The sequence below is a fragment of the Epinephelus moara genome, chromosome 18 (genome assembly GCF_006386435.1).
Source record: "Epinephelus moara isolate mb chromosome 18, YSFRI_EMoa_1.0, whole genome shotgun sequence".
Classification (NCBI taxonomy): domain Eukaryota; kingdom Metazoa; phylum Chordata; class Actinopteri; order Perciformes; family Serranidae; genus Epinephelus; species Epinephelus moara.
Window position 1 is genome coordinate 22860959 of NC_065523.1, and position 15620 is coordinate 22876578.

At 41.5% G+C, this 15620-nt stretch overlaps 1 protein-coding gene across 2 annotated transcripts; it reads left to right on the forward strand.

Annotated features, from left to right (window-relative positions):
• Positions 1-836: 836 nt before the first annotated feature.
• On the forward strand, positions 837-15419 carry LOC126405780 (ethanolamine-phosphate cytidylyltransferase-like). 2 transcript variants are annotated; one of them, XM_050069705.1, is made up of 13 exons: positions 837-1162; positions 7574-7662; positions 8231-8392; positions 8497-8563; positions 8651-8735; positions 8814-8854; positions 10524-10672; positions 10796-10878; positions 10983-11060; positions 11657-11722; positions 11816-11881; positions 12645-12733; positions 13865-15419. In XM_050069705.1, exons 1-13 carry the CDS (start codon positions 1032-1034, stop codon positions 13977-13979), a joined length of 1221 nt encoding a protein of 406 aa, XP_049925662.1. In that variant the 5' UTR covers positions 837-1031; the 3' UTR covers positions 13980-15419. The 2 variants fall into 2 exon arrangements, with proteins under 2 accessions (XP_049925662.1, XP_049925663.1); XM_050069706.1 differs by having other exon boundaries at positions 839-1162; positions 8814-8855; positions 10540-10672.
• The last annotated feature ends 201 nt before the right edge of the window (positions 15420-15620 follow it).

Here is a 15620-nt window from a genome sequence, read left to right on the forward strand (position 1 = left end):
ATAGAACAGGGTACGAAACGAAAAATAGATGGCAGAGCAACATGGATAACACAAGTACGGGTCAGTTTTGTCACATATGGGTGTGCAGGCGAGTGTGTGTGTGTGTGTGTGTGTGTGTGAGTGAGGGTAGGCAAGCATGGATGTAGGGTGTGTGTGAGATAGGGTAGAAAGGAGGACTGGGGGAAGCACACACACACAAAAATAAATAAAATAAACAACTAGATTATTTACTTAAAATAATAATATTAATTGATTAAATAATAATAACAATAATGATAATAGATGCTACTACTACTACTGTAAAATTTATTAAATTAGTAGAGAGAAAAAAGTAAAATAATAGTAAAAATAATAGTGGACAAAAGGTGTACCATCCTTTATATAAAAAGAAACTGAGTAAGCATTAATATACATTTCTAATGCTGCTGTGAGGTCCATATTAAATAAACTATAAAGTGTAGAAAGTGTAAGAGGTGTATTTTAAAGACAAAAAGAAATATATTGTTGTGGTTATCTTACTTGAGGTGAAGGTGCTGACCCCAACCTGGCACGTCATCAAAGACACTCTGGCAGATAGCCTGCTATTTCTGTGGGAATCCAGATACTGTCACATGACAGTGGAAAACGCCGCTATTATGTAACAACATGTCGGCTGCGTGCACCGGCACTCCATCGTACGATTCAACCTGTGTCAAGTCTGTCGTAATGAACTCATTACTTCATGTTTGGTCTTTTCAAAATAAAAGTACACACCACAGAGGTGTGTTGCAGTGAGTTTTATAAGCAGTGCTTCATTTCCTTCGTGGTTTATCTGCTTTCTTTGGCCGGCTTGATGTAGCGCGTCGTGCGTCGTTGCGTCGCCCGTGGAGGAGGCGTTTGCGCATCGCACCCACTGCTGCTGCTGCTGCTGCTGGTGCTGACACAGAAACCGGCTGTCCTGCACTGAAACGGGGCACACAACTGCCACCGCTCACCATCTCACCTGGAGGGATCTGTGGCACCTGACGCGGTCATCACCCGGCAGCCTCACCATGATCAAGAACGGACATCACCACCACCAAGTGAACACAGCAGCCGGGAAAGACGCAGGGACGACCCCCGGCGCTGCAGCGTGCAGTCCCGAGAAGAGGAGGCGAAGAATCCGGGTGTGGTGCGATGGCTGGTGAGTAATGCACCGGATAAATTATGGCAAGATGAAGATGCAGTATTGTCCTTACTGTCTGCATCGTGCACCATCTAATGAGTGTGTCAGGCTGTGTGTCACCTACCTCCGGACAGGCCTGCTGCAGGTGACACAGCTCTCAGGACTGCTGCTTCATCCTCCAGAGATATCACTATACACTCAACTTTTAACTGGATATCCCACTGCATATATTCTGCCATGAGGGCTTCAATGACCACCACATAACCTGTATAACTCAGGACTTATTCCATCACTTACTCTACATTATCACTGGGACATCCTGGTGTCAATTTTCCTCATCAGTAGACACATTATTACATAATAACACCAGGACAGATTAATATTGATCTTTATTGCTGCCATTTATTATAACTCACTGTCATGAAGAGGGAGCCTCCAAAATATGACCAGTATACTCTGTGGTAATGCTTATAATGGCAATGTATGTGGTCAAAATTAATTTGTTGTACAAACTTAACACTAAACAAGCTTATAAGAATCAAGACACCATTGTCAAGCATAGCACAGGCTAAATGTTGAATTTATGTGTAAGATTTTGCATAGATGCTTCCAAAAATCCTCATCATACTTTACTGGTATAAAAGCTTATATAATATGTTTATAGGTCTATATAAAATCCATAATGCCACGCCTTGAGACACAACCAAGAAGGTCACATTGCCACGAAGGTGTTCAGGTGGTCACAGCGGTGATATTAGGCACAAGGAGGCACAGACATATTAGGCTGAATTGATGGCATATGTGTGTGACCATGTCAGCTTTACGAGATGGATGTTTAGACTACAATTATTGCAGCACAAACATGCAGGATATTTTGTCACTTGGACAAATGAATATAACGAGCCATCATTAATCTTACTGGCAACTCTTGTGCTTCTCCTCCTAAAAGTCAAAATGTCTATTCAAATAGTCTAACACCACAGCATGATAATGTACACACATTTAATTTAAAAACAATACATTTATTTATTTTGGGGCGTGAGGCTAAGAACACTCCAAACATGCTCAGTTTGACTTTTCATTGGATTACTTTCATGATGCCATAATGGCACCTGTACAAACAAGGCGTCTTCTTTCAGCACGGTGTAATGTAATAAAGAATAATTATATTGGGAGTTGGGCAAGGCACTCACGCAGCGCCAGACGTGGCCTTTAATGCAATACAGGTGATTAAAGTGAGCACACACACATCTGTGGGAAGGGCGAGACTAACCAGAGAAAATTAGCACTTGCGTTCACATCGATTGGCAAAGCATGTACAACAAAGGTGTTTGTTCGCTCTGCTCCTCCAGCTTTATGGTCTTATATCATACTTTTCAACTTATATTATTAATATGTTTTTTGTTTTTTTCTCTTGGTTCCTTGGGAAAAATTCAGTGTCCAACTAAAACACTTCGGCAGCAGCAGCAATAATGTCCTCCTTGTTAAAAAAATGACAGGCAGCCATATTAACTTTTAACAAGCTAAATGATGCTGAACACGCTCTACAGGTTTCATTAACTGGACTAGGTGAGGTTAGAAGTTTTGGTGTCTTCTCAGATCCACGTATGGGGCTCGGTCAGTGCACTAATATTTCAGCCACCTCACCATGACACTTTCAGGAGGACTGTCATGTAGAGGATCAGATACAGAATACTTCTTTGCTGCAGCCTGCTTAACAGGACATTATGGTTAGTTATAGTTAGTAAGTTAGTAAGTTATAGTTTTAAATGACAAAATGGATCACACAGTGACAGTCAGGGTACAAAATTGGCACCATCCACTAGCTAAATGCTGGTAAAACATGCAAGAAAATACAATGGCAATCTATATGCGGGTTAAACTTAAACTAGAACTAGTTAAACTAGAAAAAAGATGCAATAATAATTCATGTAGACATGTTTGTATGTAACCGTGCAAAAAAAAGTTGTGCTCCTTGCATTTGAAAAACAGTAAGCAAACTATAGATCTCTTTCCACAACCACTGTCCACACCTTAATCTGAACACTTCAAGAAATTATTTTCTACTGGAGGCAGAAAACACCTCTAAAATGAGTGTGTTTTCTGCAGAAAATAATTAAAACTTTTGACAGTGAGGTCTTTGGCTTTGAAACGAGACATTGCTGAAAACAAAAATGATTTTCCTCCGCTATTATATTGAGGTGGCAGCAGAATTTTCAGCTGTATGCATCTCAAAAATGTGGGGAACTGATTAATCGATTAATCAATTGACAGAGAATGTATTGCCAACTGTTTTGCAATTGATTAATTGGTGTTTTAAAGCAGAGAAATATGCCAAATATTTACTGGTACCAGAGGTGATTTGATGCTTTTCATTGCGTAGGTGATTGTAAACTGACCATCTTTGAGTTTTGGGCTGTTGGTTGACCCAAACAAGATGTTTAAATACTTAAGTTTCTACACAAAACTATTATTTGCTAATGACTATAATCATTAGCTGCAGCCCCTAGACGTGACCCTCTAAGATGCCCCCTCTGGGAGAAGCACCAAGCCTTGGTGGACAGAGTGTGGGCTCCATGGTGCGGCGGAAAAATAAATGTTTTGAATATCTGTATGAAGGCCAGGATTACGGTGGCTTTCTCTGGTCGAATTCCTGCCATTTAGGTGTGGCTGTCTATCCGTGGTTTGATGGAATGTTGCAGAATATTTGGGATGCCAGAATGTTAACCGGTGGGGTGAGCACGCAAAGAGAGCCAATGTCAACAGAGCCCATGCCATTAACCCCCTCTAACCCCTCCGGCCCACACCTGCTACGGGCGTTGTGGCCCGTGCAGCCTTTCCCGTCACTGAGTGCATTGTCCCCCCCCACCCCCGGAGCCCTACTGTACGCCAACGCGCACTTACTGACATCCAGCGTTGTCAGCGGTATGAGAGGAAAATTCCAAGGAAAGAGCACAGTCACTTCATGTGTTGACCCGGCCCCTTTTTCTCTGCACACAGATGCTTATTTGTCACAATGAGAAGAGGTGACAGGGGTTAAAGATCAGTTGTCAATGAAGCATCAGCAAGAGGAGGGTAAAGTCCACTTCCACTGTGTCTCTGCTGAGGTACTCCGTCCATGCAGGACCATAAATGTGCTATCTAAAGCCTCAGTGAAGCAACTATTGCGACTATTGGTATCCTGAGAATTACTCAATAAAAACATCATTACTATGTGTCCATGTATTTAAATTTTTAATTCAAGATTATAATTTTTGTACTCCCTCAATCCCTACACGTGTCCCATTGTATTCTCTCAGTGTCCACAGATGTCTGTGTGGCTTTGTTCTCCAGAAGCGTCTACAGGTGATGTTTGGGTGTCCGCTAACAGCCTAAGCTAATTAATATTTAACCATGTCACGGTCATGATCCATCCCTGCTAAAAAATACAACAGGAATACGGTAACACATGTTGGCCATTGAGCTAGTGTAACACCCCCAAAAGCAGCCTCCTAGTCTTATGTAACTCTGTCTGGGTCTCCGAGTTTCCTTCCCTATTCATTCACCTCCAAATGCTCCCCTTTGCTGCATTCTTCCGGCCCCGCACTATCGCCTCAGAGCCCGAACACGTGGATCCCATTTCAACAGATTGACAGCACAAGACACACACACACACAGAGAACATCTTGCTTCCTCCACAACAAGCCTCTTTTTGTGGCTCACCTTTGTGCACTCTGTAGTGGATGCATCTGAATCACGTATAGAGAAGCCCCAGAGTCTGGGAATAGTTGTTTTTGTGTTACAATCCACTCAAGTGCAGTCCAGGCTGTTTCCAGTCAGGCTGTGTGTAGTGACACCACAGCAGGGCACAGATGCTGTCTTTCATTAGCATAGCCTGGGGCTGCAAACAACATGGGATCCTGTTGCTGTTGTGGCTGTGTACATACTGTAGTCCTGGCAGTGCTCATCTGTTTTCTTATTGATTTTTTGAAGATGCTATTCATAGTGCTGCTTTTCACCTGACTCCTGAGAGACCTGACGTGTAATTTAATGTACTAAAGAGGAAGCAGGTGCCAGTTTTAATGTGTTTTTCCCCCCATTTCAGCCAGTTAATATCCGTCACAGAAATGCTAATGATGATAGTAGCTATTGTCACCAAATTTCTCTGCTAATATGCTAATGAACTCAGTGCATCCTCAGTGACACCTGCGGTCGCTCTCACCAGTCAGAGCACATTCTTCTCTTTTCTGTGCAGATGTCAATATCACGTTCCAAGTAGAGCAGAAAGGAGAATGATCGGACTGATGTCAGCTGTTGGCTGTAGAAATAGTGATGGAAGGCTAATGCCCATCTGTTCTCTATTACTATGCTAGATTACCATGTTACAATCTCAGTCTCCAATCTGTGCTAATCTAATTATCTACAGATGGTATCATGGCTGGGGTGGAGTGAAGTGGGAGGGTAAAACACACTGGCTGTGCTGGAGACTTTTTTATGTTGAGACTTTGATCAGATATCTAGGAGACTGCATGAATGAATGTGCGTGGATTAGTTTGATGGGTCGATAATATCAGAAACACTGAATATTAAAGGTCCAGTGTGCAGGATTTAGGGGGATATACAGGCGGAAATGGAATGCAATATAATAAGTATGTTTCGTCAGAGTATGATAAGAATTGTTGTGTTTACGTTCCCTTAGAATAATTAGCTTATGTCTACATAGGGAGCAGGTCCTCGTATATGGAGATCGACATGTTGTACTGCCATGAACGGACCATTCAAACACTATCTCTAGATAGGGCTATTCATGTTTTCGCATCAGCCACCATTAGAGATCCAGCTTTTTCAGTTTCGATACCGATCCTGATGCTGTGGCTTTGAGTATCAGCCGACACCATGGTTGACCTAAAAAGCTATATACGTTTATATGTAGAACAGAAAAGACTAGAGGCATCAGGCATTGATGACTACACAGTTGTTTCCTAAGATAAAATGAAAAAAGATGAAACAGATTAATGCAATGATGAACTATTTATTTTTAACAAAAACAAATAATTGTGCAACAGCAGTTGAAAGAGCAGATTCTCTCCTTCACTCCATGACGTATGACGTAGCTCACGTCGCAATAGATTTAAAGGGAAAGGATTGCCGCAGGTATAGGTTGCATTTTCCGATACCCGATCCGTCTGTTTTGATGATATCGGGGCCGATATTTGATCCAGATATTCGATCGGTGCATCCCTAGCCACCATACTGAGCAGTCCCTCCAAGACGAGCCAAATAACGTTGGAAAAAAAAACAGATTTTTCACGTATAACTGCTTTATTCAGTGTTTTTACCGGTTTAAATCCTGCGTTTTAGAGAGGAAGAGACCTCTGTGTTATCAAAGGAAGAAAGTGAGTTCACATTAGCAGGTGCTGGGCTAGCGGCCAATTTGCGATGATGATGCACAGCCTCGCAAAAACACAGATTTTTTTTAACCGTAAACTGCTTTATTCAGTGCTTAAATCACCAAGGGTCTCATTTATGAAACAACGCGTAGAATCCAAACTAAAAATGTATATACGAACAAAAGCCAGAAGTGGCGTGCGCTAAAAAATATTTGACGATGTGTACGATCAGGCTTCCTGCTCACCATCTGCGTCACCAATTTCCTGTCTCCAAAATGTTCGTAAGCATGGGTCAAAGTTTCTCCCATCAGGTCTGTTATTATAGATCACAACTTTTATGTAGGCAGTGTACACCTCTTTCAGGACTCATTTTGTGCGTATGCAGTGTTTTTAAATGAGACCCCAGGTGCATTTGTTTTGGAGATGAAGAGACCTCTGTGGAGACTTGACTCCTGATAAAAAATAAAAAAAATACCCCTCCTGAACATTGAACACAAAACGAATCCTAACTGGGAGTTCATGCTTGGCAGCTGCAATCTGCAAACCTCACCACTAGGTGCCACTAAATTCCACACACTGCTCCTTTAAAGGCTCACACTAGTAGTTTGCATGTTTTAGCCCGTCCATTAAAATGTATTGATCTCCCACACCCCAGGTAGTCATTACTTTTCATTTATTTCACAATGTTTTAATCAACTTTCTTTTTTTTTTTTTTAGTCAAAATGAACTAAAAGTTGTGGGGAAAAACCTAATTGGTGCATTCAGGGACACTCAGACATCTGTGTACAGTCCAGTACACTGTGCTTTATCCACCAGATGTTTCTAACTATCTTGCTATCATCAGGATAAAGCATGTGTACTGGGGAAGACATACATGTGCAACGTGTTTTAACTTTGATTAAAGAGTGGCTGCCAAACCTTATTACTCTAATTCAAAGAATCCTTTATCTTTGATTTTCTAACCAAGAGTTTTACAAACAATCCTTTAATTCCTACAGCTCCTTTGCCTCACTACGATCATGTAACTTTTATGTGACTTCTTCTCTTTTCATCCTCCCAGCTATGACATGGTCCATTATGGACACTCCAACCAGCTGCGACAGGCCAAGGCTATGGGAGATTACCTCATCGTTGGAGTACACACAGATAGTAAGGCTCAGAGCCATTGACTCATTTTCCCCTCCAACACTACAACTGCACATCTTCGGTGGAAACCCTGTCTTAAAAGTCTAGCTCATCTGTACATGACTTTTTTTTCCCATCATTAATTCTAATACTCCTCCTAATACTCTTCATGCATGGTTCAGCCTGGAGCTGCTGGGTCTGGGGAGCCATGGCACCTGTAGCCTCTGTTTATGATCTTCAGTCCCATCATTACCAGGCAGACACCAGCTGTGCCCTGTACCCTTTGGAGGGGCTGTGGTGACACTAGTGCAGCGACTCAGGGTGATTGCATCTCGCCCTCCTATGGTACGCTGGAGCATTCTGACGTTAAGATAACTCAGAGTGACTTAGTAGTCAGGCCCAGCACAGATATCTGCTGAAGTGCAAATAAACTATCTCAGTGACGAGGGCGATGCTGCGTTCAGTGACTGTAAAAACTGCTTATCAGAATGTCACGCAAAGGGAGATTTCTGTCTCGCTGTTCTGTTTAGTCTCAGTTTATTTATGTGTCAACGGTATGGTTTCATCTGAGTGTACATGTTTTGTTTTTAAGGTGAGATTGCGAAGCACAAGGGTCCGCCAGTCTTCACTCAGGCAGAAAGATACAAGATGGTGCGGGCCATAAAGTGGGTGGATGAGGTCGTGGAAGGAGCGCCTTACGTTACCACCCTCCAGACCCTCGACAAGTACAACTGTGATTTCTGTGTGCATGGAGGTACACTTCTATCACAACCTCATGTCCTTATTTAGATGCACAAACAGATTCATTGTCATAAGCTCTCAGTATAATGCTAGATTGCTGATTTTTTGTCGTTGCAGATGATATAACTCTAACAGTGGATGGGAAGGACACATATGAAGAGGTGAAGAAGTCAGGGCGGTACAGGTGAGTTAATATGCAGAAGATTGATAACAGTTTTGACAAGATGCATGTGTTTCTGAAGTTTTTTAATTGTGTTTTATGCTGTTCCAGGGAGTGTAAGAGAACCCAGGGAGTTTCAACCACAGATCTGGTTGGCAGGATGCTACTGATGACCAAAGCACATCACAGCAACATTGTAAGTGCAGCCTTATTCTCTCCAAATCTCAGTCTCAGTGCGCAGCACAACCCTAATTCAATCCTCTCTTCTCTTTAGGATAGTTCAGACTATCAGCAGCACACAGACAACTTTGGAAAGGTAGGTACCAAACATATTCACAGATTATTTGAATGTCACGTAGTCAATATCAAATCCTCAGCTTATTACCAGTGTGTTTTTAAAGAGGATCTATTACGCTCATTTTCAGGTTCATACTTTATTTGAGGTCTCTACTGTGGGTGCGTCCCGAATCGCATACTTTTTCTTTCTACTTTTAGTAGGTACTGCAGCTGCCCTTAAACAGTATGAACTGTTGCATGCAGTATGCACACATACAGCGGGACATACCACTTTCTCATAACGTTACACCCTGAACTTTGACCCCCTTGCTTTTGCATCCATTACCTCGGAGATAAGCAAACGCCACTTACTGAGATTATCAGGGATGTAGATAAACCCACAGAGCTCTGCTGTTGTTACTTTGCAATGTATGTAGTTTAACTTTAAAGTTATAGCTGCACAGATTGTAGATTCTAACATATTATATTTGCGACAGTGAAATTACATCTGCAGTTCCCTGTCGTTTTCATTTTGTCCTATTGGTGTTTGTGGCATTTATTTTGGTAACTTAAACAATTGATATTCCTATTATTACTATTTGACTGGTCATCTGTTTCTTGAATGCGCTGTCATCCGTCATTGGGACTTCTGACAGCTGTCAATCAGCTGTCAAACGGCAGTCATCTGTTTGCAGCTCAGTCGATGTGACGTATCGTTTGCTATGCAGAGGACTTCTGGGCCCAGTCTGCTCTGATCAGTCCGTTTCCCAGGGTCAGGGAATGACTATAATAGAGCACAGCGGCTCTTCCACTGTGAAGTATCACCAACAATAGCTTCTAAACAACAATGGATATATTCCAGCAGGAATATGATCCAAAATTGAGGAGAAGTTCACAACATCAGCAACCGAATTTATATGTTTCCCTGAAGTTAGCATGTAGCTACATGTAGCAGTGTAGGCTATGTAAACACTTGCAGAAGCGTACCTGGAGCAGATGACCATATAAAGAAATCTGGCACGCTATGATATCATATTGTAGACAAAATAGAAAAAAATGAAAGGAAAGCTGAGGTTTTTTCTACTTCTACATATGTTTACCTTATTATCTAGAACTTTGACCACGTTTAATTTGAACATCCCTCACTGTAACACTATATCTAAGACACAAGATATGTGAAAGCATAATAGTCCCCCTTTAAATCTCAATTCTTGGTAGTCTTCTTCTCCTTCAGCTTCCTCTTCCTTCACTGTTTTGTCATTCAAGTAGTCAAAGTTGCTAAGTGGGCCAGACGTCAACCATTATTAAACAAAGGCCTTTACTGTGTACCCACTTTATAATCAAGTTGCTGGCCTTGCCAGTAAAACAGTGAATGCCACTTCTGTTGCTGGATGGGTAAAGTAGCTCAGAGTCAACACGCTGGGGATTTGAATAGTGTGAAAGCAGCAGAGGGTCTCTCTACATTTGGACATTTAAGACTGGCAGAGTGATGCTGTTCATTTGGCGAGGGCTGAATACATGTGCTGGGGATTTGTGGGACAGCCTTGAGTTTGCTATGGAGCAAAGGGGACATTGCTGCTCACACCACTAGGTGGCAGTGATGCAGTGCTCTTGTCTCATGCACTCAACATACTCCAGTGATGATACTGAAGTGTATCTGTCTTATTGTTACGGTGTTTGTACTCATTGTGCCTGTTTCTGGATTATGGGGGTCGCATGGTCAGAAGGGCCACAGTCCCTGGACCGGGGTGTCTCAGTTCCTGCAGACTTCACAGAAGATCATCCAGTTTGCTTCAGGCCAGGAGCCTCAACCTGGAGACACTATCATCTATGTGGCAGGAGCCTTTGACCTCTTCCGTATCCTTTTAAACCCTCACTAAGAAAAGACTTGTGCGAATTATTTACAATTCTGTGAACTGCTGTTACAGAATAGTCAGCTTATCTGAAATGCCTATTCACCCTTAACTAGCCTCCTGTCAGACATTGGCCATGTGGACTTCCTGGAAGCAGTACATAAGCTCGCAGAAAAGCCATACATTATAGTGGGGTTGCACTTTGATCAGGTGACTCTACTTGTGCTCTTATTCAGCCATGTGAGACAGTTGCTGCTTCCTCAAGTTGAGCATTGACATTTTACTTCACATTTCCTCTTTGTTCAAATTTTCAGGAGGTGAACCGCTACAAAGGGAAAAACTACCCCATCATGAATGTCCACGAGAGAACCCTCAGCGTCCTGGCTTGTCGAGTAGGTTCCTCTTCTCGTTTTCCGTAGACTGTTAAAGAAGTGAACGCAGCCTCCAGGTCTGAAAAGTGAAGCCAGTGTGGAAGTGCTTTAAACCTATACAAGTCTATGAGGAAATGACCCCACTTCTCATTTAATTTATTACCTCAGTAGACGTTTTCTAAATGAGTTTATGGTCTCAATCACTAGTTTCAAGTCTTCTTCAATAAAGCATGAGGTTCATTTTGTAAATGATGTTCCCATTTAGAGTGAAATAGATGATAAAGCAGGGTATGCTTAAGGCATGGCTGCCCTGTGATTAATAGGTGGTTACCACTGAGCCCTGTCAATCAGGATAGAGGTGTAGCAGTGCGTATCCATGCCAGCTCCATCCTCTCATCCAATATTGTCACCCCTCACTCTAAAAAGGCTGAGATGGCGACGGCCAAGGTGCCACACAGTAGTCTGCAAACCAATGAGTCACATCACAGTGGCAACGTCCACTTCTTTTATACAGTATGTGGTTCTACCGCCATCAACACAGTGCATTGCAAGTACTTATCTATTATTCATTTTGTGTGACTGATTACTGAATTTGTTGTGTTGCTTTTTCCCCTCAGTATGTGTCAGAAGTGGTGATCGGTGCACCCTTTGCAGTCACAAAAGATTTGCTGGACCATTTCAAGGTAAGTTTAGGCAATACAGTTAACACTCACCATTAGATAATGATGTTCTTTGCGATAAAGAATCAATAAAGTAGCACATCTTTTTATTCACAGGTGGATCTTGTATGCCATGGAAAGACTGAAATATATCCTGACAAGGATGGATCCGACCCTTATGCTGTAAGACTCTAGGGGTGTTTTCACACGCGGTCTTTTTTAGCCCTCTTAACTGACTCAGAGCTGTGACTCAGCATTTTTCGTGCATATGTGAAACACTCCAAGAGAACTCAGACCCCTCTGAAGCAGACCATACTCCAAAGCCATACCAAAGCACTCAAGGTTCGCTTTGCTCTTTGCCACTGTATTTAGCCCTCTTTATCACATGCTGTTGCACGTTTGAAAGAAAAGACGAAACCACGCCGGCCTGTTGCACTTGCAAGGATGCAGGACGAGGAGTAGTTTGGTCTATGAAAGATACTGCACGTCTCCAGATGTGGAATGTAGAATAAATTAAACAGCAACAGTCTACAGCACAGAAATGCTAAGGCTTTCCTTATATGTTAAGTTAATCTGAAAACGTGGGGCTTCATAACTGCACTGCAGTCCCACGTCACACTAAAAACAAAACCATATCAATATGTATTATACATTGGCTATAGTGAACAAAAAGAGGACTGAGACCTCATCAGAGCTGAAGCTGACCAGAAAGAGAACGGAGTCCTCATCAAGTAGACTGACAATGTGTACACAAAAAGGAGTCCCTTTTCTGTCGGTCCACTTTTTGGTGCACTTAAGAGGACTGAGTTTGGTTTGTTTAAAAAGGTCTATATGTGAAAACACCCTAAATGCCGACACAAAGCTTTTTAGAAAAAAACACCTCCATGAAATGCTGTAATCTGCAGAGATGCTGAATCACATTCATTTGGGTTGTTTTCTTCACCAGGAGCCGAGGAGGAAAGGAATCCTGCGCACTGTTGACAGTGGGAACAGCCTCACTACAGATGCCATTGTGCAAAGGATAATCAAAAACAGGTAAAAAGAAGGCAAAATTCCAGTCAACTTCAACAAAGGCTTGACAGCAGAAATAGCCAATATTATACTATATCCACTGGGCAATTCAGTATTTTTCTTAACAGTGTGTAAGATTTAGGGGCATTTAGTAGCATCTAGCGCTAACTACAGCACCCAGCGTGAAAACTTTGCCTTTAACTGAAAGAATCCTGAAGTGATTGTTAAAGAGGGTGCATTTTGGCTCTCAACATTTTTGAAAAAATTACCTGAAATAATTGTATTTCTGATCACTACATCTGATACTAGACTAGTTAAAACCTTGGGGAAAATATATTTTCCCACCTCAGGCAAAAGGACTAATCATTATTATCCATTCTTTAAAACTAATAGTCGCTTTGGGTTCAATTCCGTCACAGACAAGATTTTAAAAGTTATTCAAGTAAATTTTTGACGTCCATTGTTTAATATCACTTATTCTAAGTATAATTATTATTTTTACATACCAAAATTTGACTGTTAAGCAGGTCATGAAAACCTTATCTAACATCGGTCTTCATATTTTATCAAAAATATGCATCAATGTCTAATGTCGATCAGACTTTATATTATTTCTTATTTTCCAGTAAAATGTATACACAGTCCAACAAACATCAACCTCATATTTCCTGTTAGCATTAAAATATTGGTTAAAAACTCATCAAGTGACAGAGGATTTTACCGGGAGCCAAATTATCTGCGGAGGTTTCTTCCTCTCCAAAACAAACAGACTAGGTGATTAAAACCGGTAAAAACACTGAATAAAGCCGTTCCGCTGGGGTTGATCACTACAGTGGCCGACACGAACACGGGCCTATCTTGAGCCAGTGTTTGGTTGTACGTTCTGGGCTACTGTAGAAACGTAGCGGTGTGACATGGCAACCTCGGGGAGAGAACCTGCTCCCTATGTAGATATAAACGGCTAATTCAGGTAACGAAAACACAGCAAATCCTTAGTTTTTAGGTTATTATACACTAAAGAAAACATTTCTGCCAGTATACCCCCCTTGAATCCTACACACTGGACCTTTAAAAATGAATCAGACATAATTTGTTTGCCTCTGTGATAAGTCATATTAGATTTAGACTTTTTCCATTTTCCTTGTTTCAATTCAGGTTGCTATTTGAAGCAAGGAACCAGAAGAAAGAGGCCAAAGAGATCGCTGTGATCCAGGCCATGAAGCGACAAGAGGAGGAAAAGACTAAAGAAAGAGCCCAGGCCGTGCTGTAGGAAAAGCCTTGACCGAGCACCGTAGACCACGTGTCAACATCAAACTGACAAGCTCAATGAATCTAGACTCATGTACAGGAAAATCAGCCCTTTTCTATGTGTTATGACACCCTCCACACACGATCCTGGTTAGTAACAGCAGTCCTTACAACAGCCCGTTTATGGCCAGGGCGCCGGCATAGTCTGCTGTGGGATCATCAGGTATACAGCGTGTGTGTGTGTGCGTGTGCGTGCGTGTGTGTGTGTGGGATCTTCTGTGTATTAATATATTCGGCATATGCAAATACATGTTCATGTCAGTCAACAATCACTCATACAGATGTCTAACTAAGCAGTTATGGACAGAAAAAAAAAGTTGAAGCAAGGAAGATCTATTTTATGTCTTTGGATATTTTTAATTCCTTTTATTTTTTTTGCCTTCAAAAATGAATTTTTAAGTGATTATATTACAGGATTTGGACATATGAAGGGCAAGTGTGGGGACCTGAGATGTTGTTGAGGCATTAAACTGTAACCAGGAAGTGATTTGATCAGTCATTTCCATGGGGTCGTTGCTGCTTTCTGCCCAGCAATGGGTGTAGCCCCACAACTGATCTATCAATGTATATACTGTACGTACTGTATCTATGTATTATAGAGTCATTAAAGGCTCTCTGGAGGATGCTAAAACCACGAGAGAATCAGGGGAGAAATCCCCCCGCCTCTCTGCATCTAACTTGGGTTGTTTGGACGTGAGAAGGTGTTGAAACTCTTTCGGGACCTCATGTACATATCAGACCTTTCTCCAGACTGCACTGACTGCTCAGAAATCATCAGAACTGTTTCTGTTTTACTGGTAGAGCAGGTTTTTAACTCGAAAATGCACACTGTCAAGACCTGCACGCCTGGCCTTTTGAGTGCAATTGTATTTTTTTTAAAACCACTTCTTAGGTTTATCCTAACATAGAGAACACTAGAGAGTTTTAACAGACTGCTTTTAACCTTTAGTTTTATTAGTAGAACCAGAGAACTATGACAGATGCTCAGTGTTGTTGACTTGATCATGAAATAGACCTCTTACTGTCATTGAGCCCTGAACAATTTAACCTCTGTCTCTATATCAAATGGGATTAAATAATATATTTTTTGTAGATGTATATTTTACTCACCTCCTCTCCATTAACTACTGTATAGATGGTTTCATATTGTTTAAAAAAAAAAGCATAATAATCTGTCTGTATGTCAAGTTGGAATGTACTCAGTGTAGGCTATAATGTATATGTTATTGAAAACTCTCAGTTGACAGATACTGTAGGAACTGATTGGACTACAGTTTACTGTCGCTGACAATAATAACATTCTAATCTGAAAGGCTACTTGTCGTCTTCTTTTCCCTGAAATGCAAAATGTCTGGGTGTAGTATTGCAATGTCTGATCCATGTCTTCAGTATAATGTAGGTAGGCTGTACATAAGTCATATTATGAAAGGGTTAAGGTCATGTTTGGACACAGAAATGACCTTTCCTATCTGTAAGGTTTTTATTAAAAAAACAAAAATACACAGGCATCGTGACCTAATTGTGACCTTGATTTAAATAGGAAACATTAAGGTATAGGACTACAGTATATTTCTTAGTGCCCCAGAACCTTTGGCTCATGTTG